This window comes from Entelurus aequoreus, linkage group LG21 (assembly GCF_033978785.1).
Source record: "Entelurus aequoreus isolate RoL-2023_Sb linkage group LG21, RoL_Eaeq_v1.1, whole genome shotgun sequence".
In the NCBI taxonomy this organism is placed as follows: domain Eukaryota; kingdom Metazoa; phylum Chordata; class Actinopteri; order Syngnathiformes; family Syngnathidae; genus Entelurus; species Entelurus aequoreus.
Genome location: NC_084751.1, coordinates 18523773 through 18544534, shown reverse-complemented (window position 1 = coordinate 18544534; position 20762 = coordinate 18523773). Strand labels below are relative to the sequence as shown.

Here is a 20762-nt window from a genome sequence, read left to right as displayed (position 1 = left end):
TTACAAAAATAAATACGAATCAAATACTGTGCAAAAGAAGGGACTCATAAAAATGGTCATACAATTATGCAGTGGTATAAATAAACAAAATCTTTGATAATTAATAAGAATAATGTTTATTAACTAAACTGTGTATGAAATGCATTACTGCCGCATTGTCGGCAGTAAGTCGGACACTTTTCCAGTGAGGGTTGGACTCCGCCAAGGCTGCCCTTTGTCACCGATTCTTTTCATAACTTTTATGGACAGAATTTCTAGGCGCAGTCAGGGCGTTGAGGGGATCCGGTTTGGTGGCTGCAGGATTAGGCCTCTGCTTATTGCAGATGATGTGGTCCTGATGGCTTCATCTGGCCAGGATCTTCAGCTCTCACTGGATCGGTTCGCAGCTGAGTGTGAAGCGACTGGGATGAGAATCAGCACCTCCAAGTCCGAGTCCATGGTTCTCGCCCGGAAAAGGGGGGAGTGCCATCTCCGGGTTGCGGAGGAGAGTCTGCCCCAAGTGGAGGAGTTCAAGTACCTCGGAGTCTTGTTCACGAGTGAGGGAAGAGTGGATTGTGAGATTGACAGGCGGATCGTGCGGTGTCTTCAGTAATGCGGACCCTATATCGATCTGTTGTGGTGAAGAAGGAGCTGAGCCGGAAGGCAAAGCTATCAATTTACCGGTCGATCTACATTCCCATCCTCACCTATGGTCATGAGCTTTGGGTTATGACCGAAAAGACAAGATCATGTGTAGAAGCGGCCGAAATGAGTTTCCTCCGCCGGGTGGCGGGGCTCTCCCTTAGAGATAGGCTGAGAAGCCTGCCATCCGGGAGGAGCTCAAAGTAAAGCCGCTGCTCTTCCTCATCGAGAGGAGCCAGATGAGGTGGTTCGGGCATCTGGTCAGGATGCCACCCAAACGCCTCCCTAGGGAGGTGTTTAGGGCACATCCGACCGATAGGAGGCCACGGGGAAGACCCAGGACACGTTGGGAAGACTATGTCTCCCGGCTGGCCTGGGAACGCCTCGGGATCCCCTGGGAACAGCTAGACAAAGTGGCTGGGGAGAGGGAAGTCTGCTGCCCCCGCGACCCGACCTCGGATAAGCGGAAGAAGATGGATGGATGGATGGTGTATAGAATGCAAGTGCAAATGAAAATACAGCTTCACCACTTCAGTCATAGATTTTGCACTTCAGAAACTTCTCTGACTTTAGCTCAGTGCTTCTCAATCATAAGCCCACCCTAGGAAGAAGAAAACAGTTCACGTCTCGCCTCTCTCCCCGCTGCGACTATAAATAGTATCATTTGTCAGTAAAATTGTTATAAGTAAGACTCTGCATAACAATGTATCCTTATTAACTTTAAATAAAAGAAAAAAATACAGATCAAATTACAACAAATAATAACTTTATTCACTTTGTTTTGTAAGTCTATAACAGAAATTATTTAAAGTGCGCCAATTTGCCTGAAATTCAAAAAATTTAACCCTCAATTAAACTATAAACAGTTTTTGACAGACTTGAACCATTTAATCATGAAACATTTAATTAAATAAACTCAATAAATAATAATAATTTCTACATTTTTGCTGATTTTTTGTCCCCTTCCAAATAAGAAGTCAGGATTAATGGCTACAACGAGCATGTTTTGTAGTACACAGCTTTTCAAAGCGGGGTGTGAAGCATGATACTGCCTGATACTGATATAGCATGTTACCCGGGGTCACATGTGCCTGTCATTGCACCAATTCTAATATACAAAATGTATCAAAGTGTCACCAACATCCTTATATTTTCCTGTTAACAGCCTTTGTTGAAAAAAGTTTGGACACCCTTAAATAATCCCTTTCATTAAAGTGTCCGTACTCAAGAAACACAGATATATCTCCATTATAACACTTATTTTTATCGCAGAAAGCTAAAAATGTTATTGACTCTTTAGACAAGCTAAACCCATCAAAAAGGTGTTGAAATAAAACAAATGTTTTATTTACTAAAACCTATAACAAGTCAATACACTTCAGTCATTGTCTGATCATTTTGATGTTTTTTATAGGTCGTTGGAAGTGAAGAACGGAGGCGAACTTTAACCCCTCTCGCCCTGAGGGAGCGCTACAGTGCTCTGAATGAGCCTGGTTTGGGTGAGTCCTTCAATGCCTGAATCACAGCCATCTCTTAAAGTATCCACTGTGGAAACGGGCTCTGAATGTTGCACCGCCCCTTCACCCGAAGCCCTCTGCTTACCCACTTCGCCCTCTCTCTTTCGTCCCCTCTCTAATGTGCACGCATGGCACAAACACTGAGCCTTGGATGCATTGCACTGCTATCAGTATGCCCCAAAGTTCTCTGCAGTGTACTTAAAGGAAATTGAATTCAATTGAACGTGTGCCAAAAGATTTACATCAGCCCTCTATAAGACCCAAAATAGCTCCACGGTACCTGGATAATTTTGCTTATCTCGTGCCCTGGAACAGATGAATGTCTCATGTCCTATTGGTTTGCATGGCGCTGGTGTCTCCACTGTGATTTCCACCTGGCATGGCGGCAGACACTCTTAGCATTATGTCTGTAGTTTAGCACTGGGAATGGGCAGGACCTCGCAGTGGAGCAAGACAGAGGAGCCCTGATGCTGCTCTCTTGTAATTATACCAAAATAGAGGAGTGCAGGTGTTTTTGGGAGCAAGGCCTTTTCTGTCTACTCAGTACACAGCGCAGACACAATGCACTAATGGTTACTGAATGCTACTCTGATTATTGGGACTGGCACTTGAATGCGCCCCAAATTCTATCCTCTCCGACAATTTTAATGTTGAGGTTATTGCACATTTCCTTCAACAGAACAGTGGTTGTGTTCAGGTGAGTACTATTATTACCCACACGCAAGACAGGTCACTTACTGTAGGAGCTGGAGCATGTATGTGCATCAAGGTTGTCATCAATTGCCGAACTGACTGTAGTTTCATGTCTTCAGCTACAGTGAACGCCATGGAGAGGGCTGAGAGCAAAATAAACATCATATCGGAGCAACTGGGTTTAAGCTGGGCAGGTAGGTCTCCTAAAAAAGTGATTCTCAAACATTGTGCTGAGGCACATCATTGTGCTGTGAGAGCGTGAGGCGGAAATGTAGAATTTCGACGTATTTCCCCAGCCCAAAAAAATCACATGGTTAAAGTGCTCATCGAATGCTGACAACCTTGGCACTTAAGTATGATGTATACAGATAAAATTCCTGCCAAAATAGACACAATAGTGATTTTAGGCTTGGTTTCTAACGCGTTTTAGCACATTTTGGAATGCCCACTTTTAACTCCAAAATGTAGGCGGGCCTGCATCAGCCTGTTGTAGTGCCTACAGAAGACTGGAGGCAATTTAATATTGTGTAGTATGTAGCTGCGTTTCCATTACCCATAGAAATGCGTAAATCAAATCGCAATAAAAAACTGGTGGTGAAAACACCCATATTTCGAAAAACCTCTCAAATATCGCAAAAACATTTTTGCGCTCTCATAAGGTGGTTTTTGAGACGTTTCGATATTGTAGTTTTACACAAAAGCATGATGTAAACACTTTTTTTCGCATTTAGAGGGCACCTAAACACCGAACCGACGGGTCGCCCATGCAGGACAACCAGGGCAGACGGTCGGCCGGGGTCGAGCGAGGCGGCACCGCCGCACCGGGCAGTGTCACAGGTGCCTTCCCTGCAATAAAGACCGACCCGCAGGCTCGTAGAGACCCACTTGCCCGAACAATGTTAACGGGGCTGTAAGTCTCCAACCTCGGGCTTGTTGGTCACACACTAGTAGCGTATATCAGTGTTCCCCAACTACGCAATTGCTACAGGGCCGCACAGAAACATTAATTAATTTATAAACTACCGCATTTTCTCCGACTTAACTTTTGCCTATCACTAAACACACCAATAAGGTTGTTAATAGATGTATATTACAACTCCTTTGTTATAGTACATGGGACAATGGACGGCGTGGCGAAGTTGGTAGAGTGGCCGTGCCAGCAATCAGAGGGTTGCTGGTTACTGTATTCAATCCCCACCTTCTACCATCCTAGTCACGTCCGTTGTGTCCTTGGGCAAGACACTTCACCCTTGCTCCTGATGGGTGCTGGTTAGCGCCTTGCATGGCAGCTCCCGCCATCAGTGTGTGAATGTGTGTGTGAATGGGTGAATGTGGAAATACTGTCAAAGCGCTTTGAGTACCTTGAAGGTAGGAAAGCGCTATACAAGTATAACCCATTTATCATTTATTATTTATTTAGTGTTGTCCCGATACCAATATTGTGGTACCGGTACCAAAATGTATTTTGGTACTTTCCGGTACTTTTGTAAATAAAGGGGACCACAAAAAATGTCATTATTGGCTTTATTTTAACAAAAAATCTTATGGTACATTAAACAAATGTTTCTTATTGCAAGTTTGTCCTTAAATAAAATATTGAACATACAAGACAACTTGTCTTTTAGTTGTAAGTAAACAAACAAAGGCTCCTAATTTAGCTGCTGACATATGCAGTAACATATTGTGTCATTTATCACTCTATTACTTTGTCAACATTATGAGGGACAAGCTGTAAAAATGTATTATTAATCCACTTGTTCATTAACTGTTGATATCTGGTTATTTTCTGTTTCAACATGTTCTATCTACACTTCTGTTCAAATGTAATAATCACTTATTCTTATGTTGTTTAATACTTTACATTAGTTTTGGATGATACCACATATTTGGGTATCAATCCGATACCAAGTAGTTACAGGATCAGACATTGGTCATATTCAAAGTCCTCATGTGTCCAGGGACGTATTTCCTGAGTTTATAAACATAATATACATTTTTTTTTAAACGAAAGAAGATTTTGTGATGCTAAAAAATATTGATGTAATCATAGTAGTATCAACTAGATACGCTATTGTACTTGGTATCATTACAGTGGATGTTAGGTTTAGATCCACCAATGGCGTTTGTTTATATTGTAGCGTCCCGGAAGAGTTGGTGTGCAGGGAATTCTGGGAATTTGTTCTGTAGTGTTTATGTTGTGATGCGGTGCAAATATTCTCCCAAACTGTGTTTGTCATTATTGTTTAGTGTGGTTTCACTATATGGCACATGTTTATGACAGTGTTGCCGTTGTTCATAAGGCCACCCTTATTGTGACATGTATGGCTGTTGACTAAGTATGCCCTTCAATAACATGTGTGTAATGTGTCCAAAGTTATGATGCTCGCCTTAATAACTAATGATCGGACGTAGTGAAATTTTGACTTCACTTTGGTAACTATACACCGGTTTTAATACATCCAATATTATGAGTCCGGAGTGTGGTGGTGTGTAGTGAAGTATGTATACCTTTCACTCGTTCTACAAGGTTGATACTAAAAATGTACTTTGCTAGTCGCCATGGAGACAAGAATTAGTGATTTAGAAGTAGTTACAACACTGCTGACTGCGGATAGATATTAGCCGCTAACTAGCTAACCATGTCTTAAAGCACATCTTCCTATGGGCGTTTCAGTGTTATAGCTTCACCTTTATCTTTAGTTATTGAGGCAAAATTCATCCGTTCTCCCTTTTCTGTCTACACACTGTGTCTGCTTGTAAGTACTCCGTGATTGTGCACTCTAGTTAACAAGCTGTCCCACCACTCTGGTCGCTTTGGTGTAGAACACCTTAAAGCCTACTACAGAAAGCTAGGAGTATTCAACAACGATTTCAAATTAGAAATGGTGTCAGCTGACAAGGTGCTCAAAAAATTGAGCGCGCTCCACCCAAACAAGGCCACTGGCCTTGACAATATCCCCTCCAGATTCCTCAGGGACTCTGCCACAACCATTACCCCAATCATCACACACATAATAAACCTCTCAATTAAACAAGGCCTAGTACCAAAAGATTTCAAGATAGCAAGAGTATCTCCCCTTTTTAAAAAAGGAAGCAAATTAGAACCTGGTAATTACTGACCTGTTTTTATCCATTGAGCTGGATGCAATCTTACTTGGAGGGGAGGAAACAGGTGGTAGAGGTGAACAGCACCGTGTCCCCCCCCCTCTCAGTAAGCTGTGGAGTCCCCCAAGGCAGTATATTAGGGCCTTTACTGTTCCTAATATACGTAAACGACATGTCATCAGCATGCGACTGTGAATTGTTCCTGTTTGCGGATGACTCGGCCCTGCTGGTATCCGGCAAGGACAAGTCACAGGTGGAAAAAATCCTCAGTGCCGTACTCTGTAGTATTTGCACCTGGCTCGCTGACAATAAGCTATCCATACACTTAGGTAAAACGGAATCCATCCTATTTGGGTCCCAAATCAACCTTAAGAAAGTCAGTGACTTCACTATTAAAGTGGGTGACTTTGTTATCACCAGGAAAGTTGAGGTCACCTACCTAGGTTCCATTCTAGAGCCTAATCTTTCCTGTGATGAAATGGCAACCGAGGTAATCAAAAAGGTCAACTAACAAACAAGATTCCTCTACAGAATCTCCTCTATGGTCAACAAAAGCACCATGAAGATTCTAGCGGGAACTCTCATTCAACCCTTTTTCGATCACGCATGCACCTCTTGGTACCCCAGCACCTCCAAAACCCTCAAATCTAGACTCCAAACATCCCAGAACAAGCTAGTTAGGTTACTTCTAGACCTCCACCCCAGATCACACCTCACTCCTACCCACTTCTCCAAAGTGGGCTGGCTCAGGGTGGAAAACAGAGTAAAACAACTTGCACTGAGCCTAGTCTATAAAATCCGCTACACCTCCCTGATACCGAAGTACATGTCAAACTACTTCCATAACGTAAATGACCGCCATAACCACAACACCAGCGGGAGCTCCACAAACCAAGTTTATCCCAGATTCCGATCTAACAAAGGTCCTAACTCATTCTCCTTCTATGCCACATCAATATGGAATGCACTCCCAACAGGTGTAAAAGAAAGTGCATCTCTACCCTCCTTCAAAACCGCACTAAAGGAAGACCTCCAGACAACTACAACCCCAGACTAACACTGTTCGGGAGCCTGTAAAGGACTGTATATTTTCTTTAGGGGGATGCTCTAATTTTTACTATTTACCAAATAAAGATAGTCTAGGAGAGAGTGAGAGGACACCACTTATATAGTTAACCAATTTACTATATCATATAATACACAATAATCAGACAATAATAAACACACATTAATTACACTCATACACTCATCACCACTCACACGCTACCTCCCCAATGAAACCTCCCGCACTAAACCAATTACACAACACACACACACAGTCCAACCTGGGCCCCTTGGCTGGGCCAGAAGATAGTCTGTTGTGGTCCAGCTGATCGTTGGTGCACGTAGGTGTGGGGGTGGGGTGAGTTGCAAATGTTGGATACCAAGGGGGCATTGGAGAGGGGGGACACCTCCCGTTGTAGAGTAGAGAAGGGGGGGGGGGGGGGGGCTCGGCCGTGCTTCCCTTTAGCTCCCTCACGAGTCTAGTCTGGAGCGAGAGGAGAACCAGCCTCGTCCTGGGTCACCTCCCTGTCGACTAGCCCGTGAGCGCGAGCCACTAACACTCGTACCTCGCGCTGTCCACTTCCCTCACAGCAAGGTAGCCACGATAGCACACAACTAAACTCTACAATGTTCACTCTCCAAACAATAAATAGTCCCAGGGGAAAGTGTCTCTTAAATAAACTTAGTCCGAACGTGACTGAACCTGGCCTTCGTGAAGTCACGTTGCAGCCAACAAACACAGGTGCGAGCTGCGGTGAGCTAACTAGCGGTTAGCATGCGCTTCACCTCCTACTGGCTACGTGAAGCGCCCAAAACGTCTTTAAACTTAAACTAGTGCACTGGCACTTAACTGTCACTTATAACAAACTTAAATACTACGCTTAGAGTACTAGTTACTTATCTGATCTGCAACTGTGGTGATCTCTATCTCCGGGTAGTATTACCGACGCTCCGCTCCCTGTCAACGCTGGAGCTCCTTTTAAACACTTTTTCCTACCTGCCGGCGGAAACGGAAGTGCCCGTAACCATGGCAACCGTAACGTAAAATACATGCCTTTCCCAAAACAACATATGAAATATAAATAAATAATAATAATAATTAGTCCCTTAACAGAAATGATTTATCTATAGAACTAAAATGGACAATTTACAGAAATATGCAAACCTTCAGAACAGCCGCCCCCTGATTTATGTGAAGGAAATCAGTTATCCGAATGAAGGTTTAAAAGATAAGCAGATCAGGGGGGTTTAGGGGGAGTCGGGTCAGAGTATGAGGGAGTCGGGTCAGAGTATGGGGGAGTCGGGTCAGAGTATGGGGGGAGCTCGATAAGGCGAGCGACTGGTCGATGGTAGGTTCTCTGGTCAGTGTCCACTACTGCTGAGCGAACTCTTCCATCCTTCCCCTTAGTGACTGTCTTCACTCTGCCCAGCAGCCAATGCGCTCTGGGTAGCGCTGGATCCACAATCATGACTGGAGTGCCCACCTCCAAAACTGGCCGCCCCATGAGGAGAGAGTTGGGCGTGATGGGATTGAGGTCAGCCAGGTCGCTACTTGCATATTCCAATGGTTTAGAATTCCAGATCGCTTCCGCTTCGACTAACACATTGGCGAGGACTTCAGCTTTGGGGACCTGTGTTCCAGGGGTGAAGTTTAGAGTGGGAGGGGCGCTAGGTGGGTTGTACTGGAAGTCAACTTGAAGAGGGGTTAGTTGCTTCTTAAGCTCCTCTGTCATATCCACATTGTCCTCAATCACATCTGCTTTGATTACCTCAAGGACTGCTTCTGTCTCACTGGCAGCCTTATTGGGCTGGGTTGAGGGTTCCTCCATTCTGTACTCGGCCCAGAGGAAGTGTATTCGGGTCTGGCTGGGATTAGCACTCTTCAGGTTGATAGGGCCTTGTAGAGTCCAACCAAGTGGGGTGTCCAGGGCGACGGGGCAGCCACATGGGCCTGGGAGGATGCGCCTTGGGAGGGTCAGCCTTGCTTGATCGGACCCGATTAGGATGGTCGGTACCACTTCTTCTGGATGCGCCTTGGGAGGGTCAGCCTTGCTTGATCGGACCCGATTAGGATGGTCGGTACCACTTCTTCTTCTTGATCAAGCCTCAACTCTGCCAGATGGGGGTACTTTGCCTTGAGTGCCTTCATTGGATAGCCATAGGTCGAAAGGCTCACGTCAGCCGCGGTGAACACATCACGCAGGGGGTGCACTTCTCCTGATCGCCCCTTTGCCATGATCTCCAGGGACACTATCTCACCCGCGATCTGGGTGGACTTGGGTTGGATGGTGAGGATCTTCATCTGATGAGGATGACCTTTGAGCCCGAGGGCGGTGGCTGCCTCCTTCATCAGGATTGTGCACTCTGCACCGTCATCAATGATGGCATAGGTGGACATCTCCCTCCCATCATGGCGTAGGATGACCGGCACCATCTTAAGTAACACTTGAGGGTTGTTACCACGGACTGGGCCTACGTAGTAGGTACGACCCTCCTGGATGTCACTTGATGGGTCCCGGGGGGACTCTCCGGTCTCCGGCTTGTCGCTTCTAGTATTGAGGTCATGGAGGACTGTGAGGTGTATCCTGCCGCATTCCTTAATACGACAAGGCCTCTTCAGGGTGCATTGCTTGGCCATGTGCTCACGGGCGCACCTCCAACACCGCTTGTTGTCCTTGATCCACTGTTTCCTCTCTTCGGTGTTATTCTTCCCAAACTCTGGACAGTGTTCAAGCCAGTGGGACCCTGTGCAACACGGGCAAGGTGGTTGAAGCTTCTTGTCACCCTGCTTAGGGCCGCCCCACTCACTGTGGGGGTTGTCCCTCTCCTCCTCAGTGTCAGCCCCTGGGATCGTCGTCATCACCCGGACTGGCCCTTCCTTCCTCTTGGTTGCTCGATTGGTCCATTCGTGTCCACCGTACTTCAGCTCAGCTTTTGTTGGGAGACGGATGTGCTTTACCTCACTTCTCAAAAAGTCAGATAGCTCCTCCAAGCTGGCTGCTGGCTGGTCGGGATTGAGTTGGTCGTGGCGCCGCCGGAACCTTTCCTCTCGGTGTCTGGGCAGCTTCCTTATGAAGCGCTCCACGGTGGAGCCTGTGTTCAATTCCCTGGCTCCAGTCGGTCCCTGCAGCTTCAGCATCATGACCAGGGAGCGGATGCGGAGGGCGTAGTCATCCAGGGCTACGTCGGTTCGGATCTCGGGTAACTCCCCGAGGGCTTCAACCTCGTCGAGGATGTGGTCCCATGGACATCCCCAGCGGTGATCTAGTTCGTTCATGCTGTCTGTGTAGGGAGTGAGGGACTTGGCGTGGGAGAAGCAAAGTCTCTTAGCTATTGGTAGCTTACAATGGAGTTGGAGTGTGAGCCACTTTTGCTGCTCACTGTGGTACGCCTGTGGTTCTCCTAGCAGGTACTCCAGGCTCAGCCGCATCTCCCTGTAGTTCTCCCTGCTGTCTTGGGTAAAGAAGGGAACTATGGAGCCAGGCGGGTGAAGAGGAAGTGGGTCATATGATCCTGTATTACGGCGGGCTGATGTTGATGGTGAGGAGGGGGGAGGGGCGCGTGGATACTGCACCCTGCGATCCAAAAGGGAGTCCAAGCGTTCGTCAGGCTCCATTTCCTCCTCGTGTGCGCTCTGGGTTTCTGGGTCCAGCGCTCGAGACCTCTCGACGCTCCTCTTCCTTTCCTCTGGCGAGCCAGGCCTTGAGGGTGCTCTCGATATCCGGCCTGGGGAAGAGGGCTCTGGTTGGCGGGAGAGAGCGAGCTTAGCGAGCTCCAGGCTCTGGACGGCCACCTTTTCCAGTGCCTCCGCAGTTGCATGGGTTTGCCGTTCCAGGCGCTCCTTGTCAGCGCGGGCCTCTATCTGCAGGCGCTCGTCTCGTCTCTCTTGGGGTGCTTTACTCTCTAAACTACTGGGGCTGTCAGTCTCATCTAGGGTAGTCAAGTGATAGTCCTGTAGTCTAGTGGGTAACCTACGCTCTCTAACAGGGCGTGTTGGTGGTTCTGGTTTTGGGGAGGGGCTTAGGGTTTTCTCACTCTTTTTGGACATCCTAACTGATTAGACTATCCGGCTCGAAGGACCAAAATGTTCGGGAGCCTGTAAAGGACTGTATATTTTCTTTAGGGGGATGCTCTAATTTTTACTATTTACCAAATAAAGATAGTCTAGGAGAGAGTGAGAGGACACCACTTATATAGTTAACCAATTTACTATATCATATAATATACAATAATCAGACAATAATAAACACACATTAATTACACTCATACACTCATCACCACTCACACGCTACCTCCCCAATGAAACCTCCCGCACTAAACCACTTACACAACACACACACACAGTCCAACCTGGGCCCCTTGGCTGGGCCAGAAGATAGTCTGTTGTGGTCCAGCTGATCGTTGGTGCACGTAGGTGTGGGGATGGGGTGAGTTGCAAATGTTGGATACCAAGGGGGCGTTGGAGAGGGGGGACACCTCCCGTTGTAGAGTAGAGAAGGGGGGGGGCTCGGCCGTGCTTCCCTTTAGCTCCCTCACGAGTCTAGTCTGGAGCGAGAGGAGAACCAGCCTCGTCCTGGGTCACCTCCCTGTCGACTAGCCCGTGAGCGCGAGCCACTAACACTCGTACCTCGCGCTGTCCACTTCCCTTCGCAGCAAGGTAGCCACGATAGCACACAACTAAACTCTACAATGTTCACTCTCCAAACAATAAATAGTCCCAGGGGAAAGTGTCTCTTAAATAAACTTAAATACTACGCTTAGAGTACTAGTTACTTATCTGATCTGCAACTGTGGTGATCTCTATCTCCGGGTAGTATTACAGACGCTCCGCTCCCTGTCAACGCTGGAGCTCCTTTTAAACACTTTTTCCTACCTGCCGGCGGAAACGGAAGTGCCCGTAACCATGGCAACCGTAACCGTGGCAACGATTAAACAACTAACGAAAATACATGCCTTTCCCAAAACAACATATGAAATATAAATAAATATTAATAATAATTAGTCCCTTAACAGAAATGATTTATCTATAGAACTAAAATGGACAATTTACAGAAATATGCAAACCTTCAGAACAAACACCCTCCCCCCAACACATTCCACCTCCCCGGATTGTAATTAATCAAACGTAAATAATCAAATGTATATACTTGTTCTTATGCTTTCTGAGTTCACTATGTTCATTGCTCGCTTCACATATCCTACGAAGTCAGTCCTACACTGTTTCAATGTCCATTTCTCAGATGATATTATTGTTGATGACTGAAGTGCTGATATCAACCAAACCTAACCCCCCCCCCCCCCCCCCCCCCGCCCCAACCCCCTCCACATCCCACCTCCCGGATTGTAAATAATGTAAATAATTCAATGTATATACTCTGATGATTAACTTGTGTGACGACTGTATTATGCTGATAGTATATATTTATACCATGAATTGATTAACGTGGACCCCGACTTAAACAAGTTGAAAAACTTATTCGGGTGTTACCATTTAGTGGTCAATTGTACGGAATATGTACTGTACTGTGCAATCTACTAATAAAAGTCTCAATCAATCAATCAATCAATCAAACCGGCTCGTCTCCATGACACGACGTGACGACGGGTGGGGGACTGGCACTTTTTAGAGGCGGTATAGTACCAAATATGATTCATTAGAATTGCGGTACGATACTAATACCGGTACACCATACAACCCCACAATGGACATATAAAATGTTAACGTGCCAGATTGTAGAAAAAAAAGTGGTTAAGAAACACCGGTATATACAAGCATGTGATTTTTCCGTCTAAAGTCGGAATTCCGTCTTTTTTAATCTCGGGGGAAGAAAAAAAATTATCTCCCGTTTTTCCGTTTTTTTTCCCGACCCTAAATCAAGATTCGAGACGTAGTTTATATTACGCCGTAGTTGATTGGTCGATATGTTCCTTGTGACCAATCAGGACATCTGTTATGAATGATGACGTTAATAACGTCATCATTCATAATGGTTATCACCGCCATTTTCCATATGTAAACAATGTCGGTTCTCGAGAGAAAGGACGCTTTACGAGTAAAATAAATTTATAAACATGTCAAAAATAAGTTCCGATGGGACTGGATGGAAAGGGAAATCACTGATATTGTTGGGAAGAAGAAAGTTACGACTTTGTTCGGTGATTTTATTCGGAAAATCGATCGTCCCGGTGTTGTACCGAAATCTGTTACCCATCGGAATTTGTAACTCCAGGGGGTGATGTTCCCATGGCGTTTGTTTGATGGTTAAACGGCAAGCCCAAAGAGGAAGAGAAGAAGAACGCTTGCGTAAATGGCGTAAACTATCCTTAATGCTGAAACGTCAGTTGTCAGAATTTCAGCATTAATAAATTACACATACCGTATTTCCTTGTTTTGGCGCAGGGAATATAGTATTCGCACGTCTAGAATTACTGCCGGGTCAAACTCGTTTCTCAAAATAATTAACGCATGCTTGGCCTTATCGCCGGTTTATTATTGAAGCTGGATCAAATTCGTTTCGCAAAATATTAATTTTATTATCGCATGTCTATAATTTTCGCCGGGTCAAACTCGTTTCGCAAAATATTTAGCATATGGCTAGAACTTCCACCGGGTCAAATTCGTTACGTCACGAGTGACGCATCTGTCCTCCTTTTCAAAATGGAGGAAGCTGATTTCAGTAGTTTACTATCGCACAAAGGAAAAAAGATAAAGAGCTTTTCAGTAGGATTTAAGGTTCAAGCTATTGAATACCGGTACAGTATGCTAAAGAGAACAGTAAGCAGCTATGTTTTATTAATATACCGTAGCTGCGTGTGTGAAATACTGTATAAGTCATTAAATCACTCCCGCCTCCTGGTGGTAGAGGGCGCTGCCGCGCTAGTGATCCTTCTTGCGACTTCCTGTACTGCAGAAGAAGTGAACACACGCAGCAAGAGATTTATTTTTTCCCTCTGCCTGAACTTCTAACTTGGAGGATCACATACAGGTATCTAAAATAAAACAGTTTTCTAAACTGGACTTTCAATCGAAGCAGGAGGTAATAATTAAAGGAATATCTCCATCGAAACAGAGACTTTTAAAACTGAAGAAAGAAAATAAGGAAGACTTCTATAAACAAGTTATCGATGCTTTTGGTCAGAAGGAGCTGCAAATGGACTCCATTTATAAGTACAGGTAAGACCATAATAACGTTTTTGTTAATTAAATGTGCTTTTCATGATGGTATGCTTACATCACACTCAAAGCGCACGCCTAAATTTTATGGATTCCTTTTGGTAAACGCCGGAGTGAGAAGAGGTTTTAAAATAATTACCGCATGCACGGCCATCCCGCCGGTTTCCGGTAAACGCAGGTGTGACAGGAGGTTTTAAATTAATTAACGCCCCTGCGGCTATTCAAGGAAATACGGTATTCTGGAAATCAATGACTTTCATTATAGTATGAGTCCATTGTATCGCGCAAATGGCGTAAACTATCCTTAATGCTGAAACGTCAGTTGTCAGAATTTCAGCATTAATAAATTACATAATTAATAAAGTAAGTCATTGATTTCCAGAATGGGTGAGGGCCGACATCCGGGCAACTGAGCTACATACGGGTTCTTCGAGCCATAGCAACGAGACTGGCGTTGAAAACAAACCGTTGCCATTACTCTTTAACCTGTCGACCTACGCTGGTTAAACCCGTCATTCTGCCTCCAAAATGCCGAAAAACTGTGTTGTTTTTGGTTGTGCTAACCACAACTGGAAACAGGGAAAACAAAGGTTGTATTTTGTTCTGCCAAAGCGCGATAAAAGCCCACAGAGACGGGACAAATGGCTCGCAGCTTTACACTGGGAAAACGAGGACGGTTCTCACTGGAGTCCCCCAAAGTCCCGTGTCGTGTGTTCGGATCACTTCGTTTCTGGTAAATATAAGGAACAAAAATCCACCTTCTTAACCACAACTTGGCTATACCGTCCGTGCTAATGTTGTACTTGTTGAATTTTTACCTTATTACGTTCGACAGCTGAAGTTGTTGTTGTACAAAAATAACATGCGGTTTATACTATATAGTCTAAAGCCTAGCTAGCTATTTTCGAAAACCGGACAACGAGAGGATACCAAAGGCAGCGTTAAGATGGACACCCCCGGGAAAACGTAAGCCAGGGCGGCCAAAGAACACCTGGCGAAGAACAGTTGTACTTAAACAATACATGTAGCCCTCAAATCTCTCAATATTTTATACACTAACACTTGATCTTGTTGTCGATAACTTCCGCGTCTCTTTCTTAGTAGCGCGCAGGCTAAGCTAACTAGCAAGCTAAGCTAAGCCTGAGAAGCTTTAAAGTTCACTGAGACGAGTCTGACGCAAATAATACATTTTCGTTTTTTCACACGATATGCGAATAAGTAAAAATGCGTAAATGAAGGATTTAACGCCGACTTCCAAGCCACAACGCTCGTTAAATGCTTTTTCTGTCAATGCTGTGTTCGCTGTGAGCTGGTTTGTTTTCAACGAATTCCCGGTTGCTAGGGGATTGGTAGGCGGAAATGACGTAGGTCCGCCCTCACCCATATGTGTAATTTATTAATGCTGAAATTCTGACAACTGACGTTTCAGCATTAAGGATAGTTTACGCCATTTACGCAAGCGTTCTTCTTCTCTTCCTCTTTGGGCTTGCCGTTTAACCATCAAACAAACGCCATGGAAACATCGCCCCCTGGAGTTACAAATTCCGATGGGTAACAGATTTCGGTACAACACCGGAAAGGTTTTGTGCAAGTGGTGTCATGATAATATTGACTATGGATCACGAGGTTTCAAGGCTTTGGAAGTACATGCGAAACGCCAAAAACATATGAAACAACTTGAAGCAAGGAAAACGAACTTTCACTAGCTGGTACTTTTGGATGTCAACCGAAAGTGAGCAAACCTTACGGACTTCATCTTTTGTTTAAACTGCCGTAGACATCGAGTGGAAAGATCCACCCACTTCAGTTGCAGACAGGGTTGTTAATAATGAGGTAAGCTAAAAAATATTTGCTTACGAAATACGCATGTTTGTTTTAAATATTAATCAATTATTGCTTTGCGAAATATAAATGGGTTTTTCTAAAAATAAAAAGCCATGTGAAAATATATTATGAAATTACAGAAATTCAAAGAGTCGCATTATTGATTCCAGTTAACAATTTATTTGAAATAAATTTGCATATAATACTATTTTGTAATATGTTCCTTTGTAGTCTGTTGAAACTATTGTCAGTGGTGTAACAATCTTGAAGGTAAATATTTTCACACTTGTTTCATGCAATATGTCAGTGTCCTCACATTAGTATTATTTCCTATTTTCAAATATGAGTAAACAATACTAAACATTAGGGATGTCCGATAATATCGGCCGATAAATGCGTTAAAATGTAATATCGGAAATTATCGGTATCGTTTTTTTTTATTATCTGTATCGGTTTATTTTTTTATTTTTTATTAAATCAACATAAAAAACACAAGATACAATTACAATTAGTGCACCAACCCAAAAAACCTCCCTCCCCCCATTTCTTTCTGTTATCAATATTCTGGTTCCTACATTATATATCAATATATATCAATACAGTCTGCAAGGGATACAGTCTGTAAGCACACATGATTGTGCGTGCTGCTGGTCCACTAATAGTACTAACCTTTAACAGTTAATTTTACTCATTTTCATTAATTACTAGTTTCTATGTAACTGTTTTTATATTGTTTTACTTTCTTTTTTATTCAAGAAATTTTTTTTAATTTAGTTATCTTATTTTATTATTTTTTTTAAAAAGTACCATGTATGCATGGTTGTCTTAATTAGGCATAATAATGTGTTAATTCCACGACTGCATATATCGGTTGATATCGGTATCGGTAATTAAAGAGTTGGACAATATCGGAATATCGGATATCGGCAAAAAGCCATTATCGGACATCCCTACTAAACATGTTTAATTATTTTCATAAATGTATATCCTATTTTGGCGAAAAGAATGCAATGTTTACATTACATTACATGAACTGAAGTAATGTGGTAATACTGTAAATAAACTGTAGATAATAACACCTGTGGATGTGAAATGAACACAAGATGTAAATATTAGTGACTAAATACTGTTGGGACTGAACCATATACAGTGATTCATTAGGATAATTGGGTTATGTATGTTCTATTAATGATGTTTTCATGTCTTTAAACACTAAAATATTTTCTTCAAATGGTGCTGTCTTTGTTAATTTTAGCATGTTAAATTGGTGAAAAACCAGGAGCTTGTCCCCCCACCAGGGCGCCGGAAATGTTTTCAGTCTTTTTCATTGTGGTCAAATCACATGCCTGTATATAGTATATGCATGGCGGGGTCCATCTCTTCGCAAAGAAACACGCCTGGGGCTCCCACTACTTCAGCGTTATAGTGAGTTGATTTTTCATGCTCAATTTTTTGCTGTAATTATCTGCCACACGTGGAAAGCTGGTCCGTGAAAATAATGCATACATTAAATCGGTCCATGGTGGAAAAAAGGTTGGGGAACCCTGGCGTTCATAACGTAGCTTTTTCGGCTTTGTGGTGTGGTTGTTTCTCTGAGAATTTGAAGCTCCTCTTTGGCTTGAAGCAGACACACCAGTGGCTACAATATGTAGCGTAATAGTATTTATATCATAAAAGTGAAGGACCGCTTCACACTCGCAGCAGGGGACACAAGCTCTGCCGCGGAGCATAGGAAAAAAAAAAGAAAAATCAGAACAAGGTAACCCGATGGTATTCTATTTTGCGTCCTCTTCTACTGATGTTTTATTGGTGGAAGTGTATGTTAAGTTGAATTGTACCTGAGAAAATGCTGAAAAAAAACAGATAAATACTTTATTCATCCTCAAGAGAAATGCATATTTCCAGCGGCTTTACAAGTGTAGGAACACACAGAGGCATGCATGATTTTAAAAAATCATAAGAAAGTATTAAAACATTTCATAACAAGCTTGAGAAAATACCCATGACAGGCAGACACTGAAGATAAAAAACACAGACTACAAAAGGGTGACAAACACTTGCAATTATTAAGTGATCAAAATAATAGTTATACATGCCTTTTATCCACACTGTCTATGTGGGAAAATGGGCTCCAGTTCTGTAGATTAATGTCACACTAAGAGGGGGCAACATCAAGGCTGGCAATAGAAAGGGGGCATTCCAAGTACAGTTAGTTATCAACCGATTACCCAAAAGCTAAGTGATACTATGGGAAACATCTGCCAGATTCCTTATTAGGAGCAAAAAATACATAACGTGAAATTGTCAGTGAAATTTCAGTCATCTGGACGTATGGGTCCTTTAGGTAAGGAGGTTTGCTATTGCAAGCTCAGTGTATTGTGAGCAGCCGCGTTGTCCAGTGCAGTAGCAGTCACTTGTCTTCCTGCATGCCACAACGTTCTCCTCTTCTCGCGCATGAAGCAAAGCAACATGGCAGAATGTCTTTGTAGACGTGCTAGTCAATTGTCTGGCTCTGTGGCAAGAACCTGCAGTAGACTTTGCGACAGTTTTGTTTGGTGGTGCGCCATGCGATGTTTCTGTTGTAAAATATTTGCCTTGACTCAATACAGGATGGGAAACACTGTCCAAAATGAAATTTTTGAGAATTCCTCTTTTTATTGATTTGACTGTTCTCTGGTCAGAGTTGGCAAGAGAGCTCCAGTTTGGTGTGGATGACATCAATAGGATCCGTGTGGAGAATCCCAACTCACTGCTGGACCAGAGCTCCTCTTTACTCAATCTATGGGCCAGCAGAGAGGGCAAGAGAGCAAAGAGTATGTCTACTTAATTGGAAGACACACACATCTACTTGCTGCGCAACACACAGATTGACCCACCCGATCAATATTTCTTAATTTATCTCAACCACATTTGATTTTCCCCCTCAGTGGAGAGCCTGTACACTGCTTTGAAGAATATTGACCGTGCAGACATTGTGAGCTCTCTGGAGGGTCAGGCCCCACTACTGGCACCAGGTTCTTCAGAGGAGGGAGCCTGCCGACTGGGTGATCGTGATTCTACCTTTCTTTCTCCCAGTGTCATCAATGGTACAACACACACACACATACCAAAACTTTTTTAACTGTCTTTATTCAAATGGATTGGACTGTTCAGTTTCATTTCATACAAATTTTAACCCTCTGGGAAATAAATAATCAAAATTTAGCACCAATAAGTAGCACCAGGACAAAAAAGTCCTCAGGTAGGGAATAAAGAAATGTTTAACTAAATGTGTCCACTTTTTTTTTTGTTGCTTAAATCGCTTAATCAACTTCAGTCCTAAAAAAATAGCTAGTATGTCATGTTTTTTATTTTTTACTTCATCGTTTTAAAATGGCTGCTTTGATGTAATTATGTCAGGTTTTTTTTTCATTTGGATACACAAAACAATTTAAAGAGCTGGTGCACTGGGGTTAAGATCAGGCCTAAATATACATAAGATTAGCAATAAAACAAATGTTAATGCATTGTTTTATGTTTTGCTGTGTCAGATTCCAATCCTAATAGCAGTTTAGTATCGTGTGACAAAAGTCCCCTTTGACTACTATTATAACTGCAATTTTTAACTGTACAGTCATTACGCAAAATAATCATGTATTTTCTAAATTTGGGGTTTTACTTTGGAGAAAAAGAGTACAATTGTTCATATTTGCTGTTTGGAATTAGATGATTGATGAAGATATTTACTCCTTTTCCCCCTAAATGAAACCCTAATATTAGAAACCGCAACAATGCATTAAAATGAGATGTATTACTAACATTGTGTTTATTTAGGCCTTATCTTTACCTCAGTACAGTAAAAAAAAACTAATTGTATACAGATTTTTCGATATTAAAAAAAACTGACATAATTCAGTCAAATGGGCATTTAAAGGGTTAAAAAAACTTGACATGTTTCTTTTTTTTATTTTGAAATGAAGTTGAGTAAGAGAAAATTAAAATATATATATATATAAAGCCAACATTTTATATGCTACTAACTAGCTACCTGAGGATTTTTCCATCCTGGCAGTACTCTACTGGGCTACAATTATTTCCCAGTGAATGCTTGATGTATGAAAGAATTTGATTAAATAATACAATTGAACATGGAAAAAACCTTTTTCGGAAAAAATATTTCCATTCCGAGTAACACAACCAAAGTTATGGCCAAAAGTAGAGCAACAATTTACCTAAAAGGGTTTATGGAAGTGTGTGCCAAATATCTCATTAAATAGATGAGCTCTTGCAAATTTCTGCAAAAATAAGTTAATCCACAAAAACAAAACTCAAAAATCTAAGCATAAACTCTACTCTGGGCAAAATCTTCAAACATATGTAGAAAAGTAGTGCTTGAATTTAGCTAGATCCTATTAACTTTTAACAAAAAGTATCAGCGAAATCATGTTTTATTTTTTATTTTAGAGCTCAAATTGTTTTGTGTGCCTGTCTGCAGGATTATACAAACACTACTTAACCCATTTCCACTTGTGTAGACCTATACCAAGGCCAAAACAGTGTTATTATTTCTCTTTTGGGCCTCTCTCTACATTATTTGCTAAAGTCTGTACAGTACAGTAGTTTAGTAGTTTTTCTGTGGTTCTGCATGCAAAGAAAATATATAACTGTCATTGTTATGTACTTAAGTCATGTTATTGTAAGTACTACAGATGGGCTATACTACTAATTTGGTATCAATTGAATACCAAGCACATACAGGGACTATATTGCCAATACTAATTATTTTAAGTTGGACAGTCTTCAAT

At 42.8% G+C, this 20762-nt stretch overlaps 1 protein-coding gene across 1 annotated transcript in view; it reads left to right on the top strand.

Annotated features, from left to right (window-relative positions):
• The window catches only part of ank1b (ankyrin 1, erythrocytic b), a 251906-nt gene that overhangs the window by 188939 nt on the left and 42205 nt on the right, over positions 1-20762 (top strand). The window contains exons 35-38 of the mRNA XM_062031115.1: positions 2036-2120; positions 2951-3025; positions 18660-18791; positions 18906-19064. Of these exons, the coding sequence (XP_061887099.1) occupies positions 2036-2120; positions 2951-3025; positions 18660-18791; positions 18906-19064 (451 nt within the window). The remainder of the gene's footprint in view (positions 1-2035; positions 2121-2950; positions 3026-18659; positions 18792-18905; positions 19065-20762) is intronic.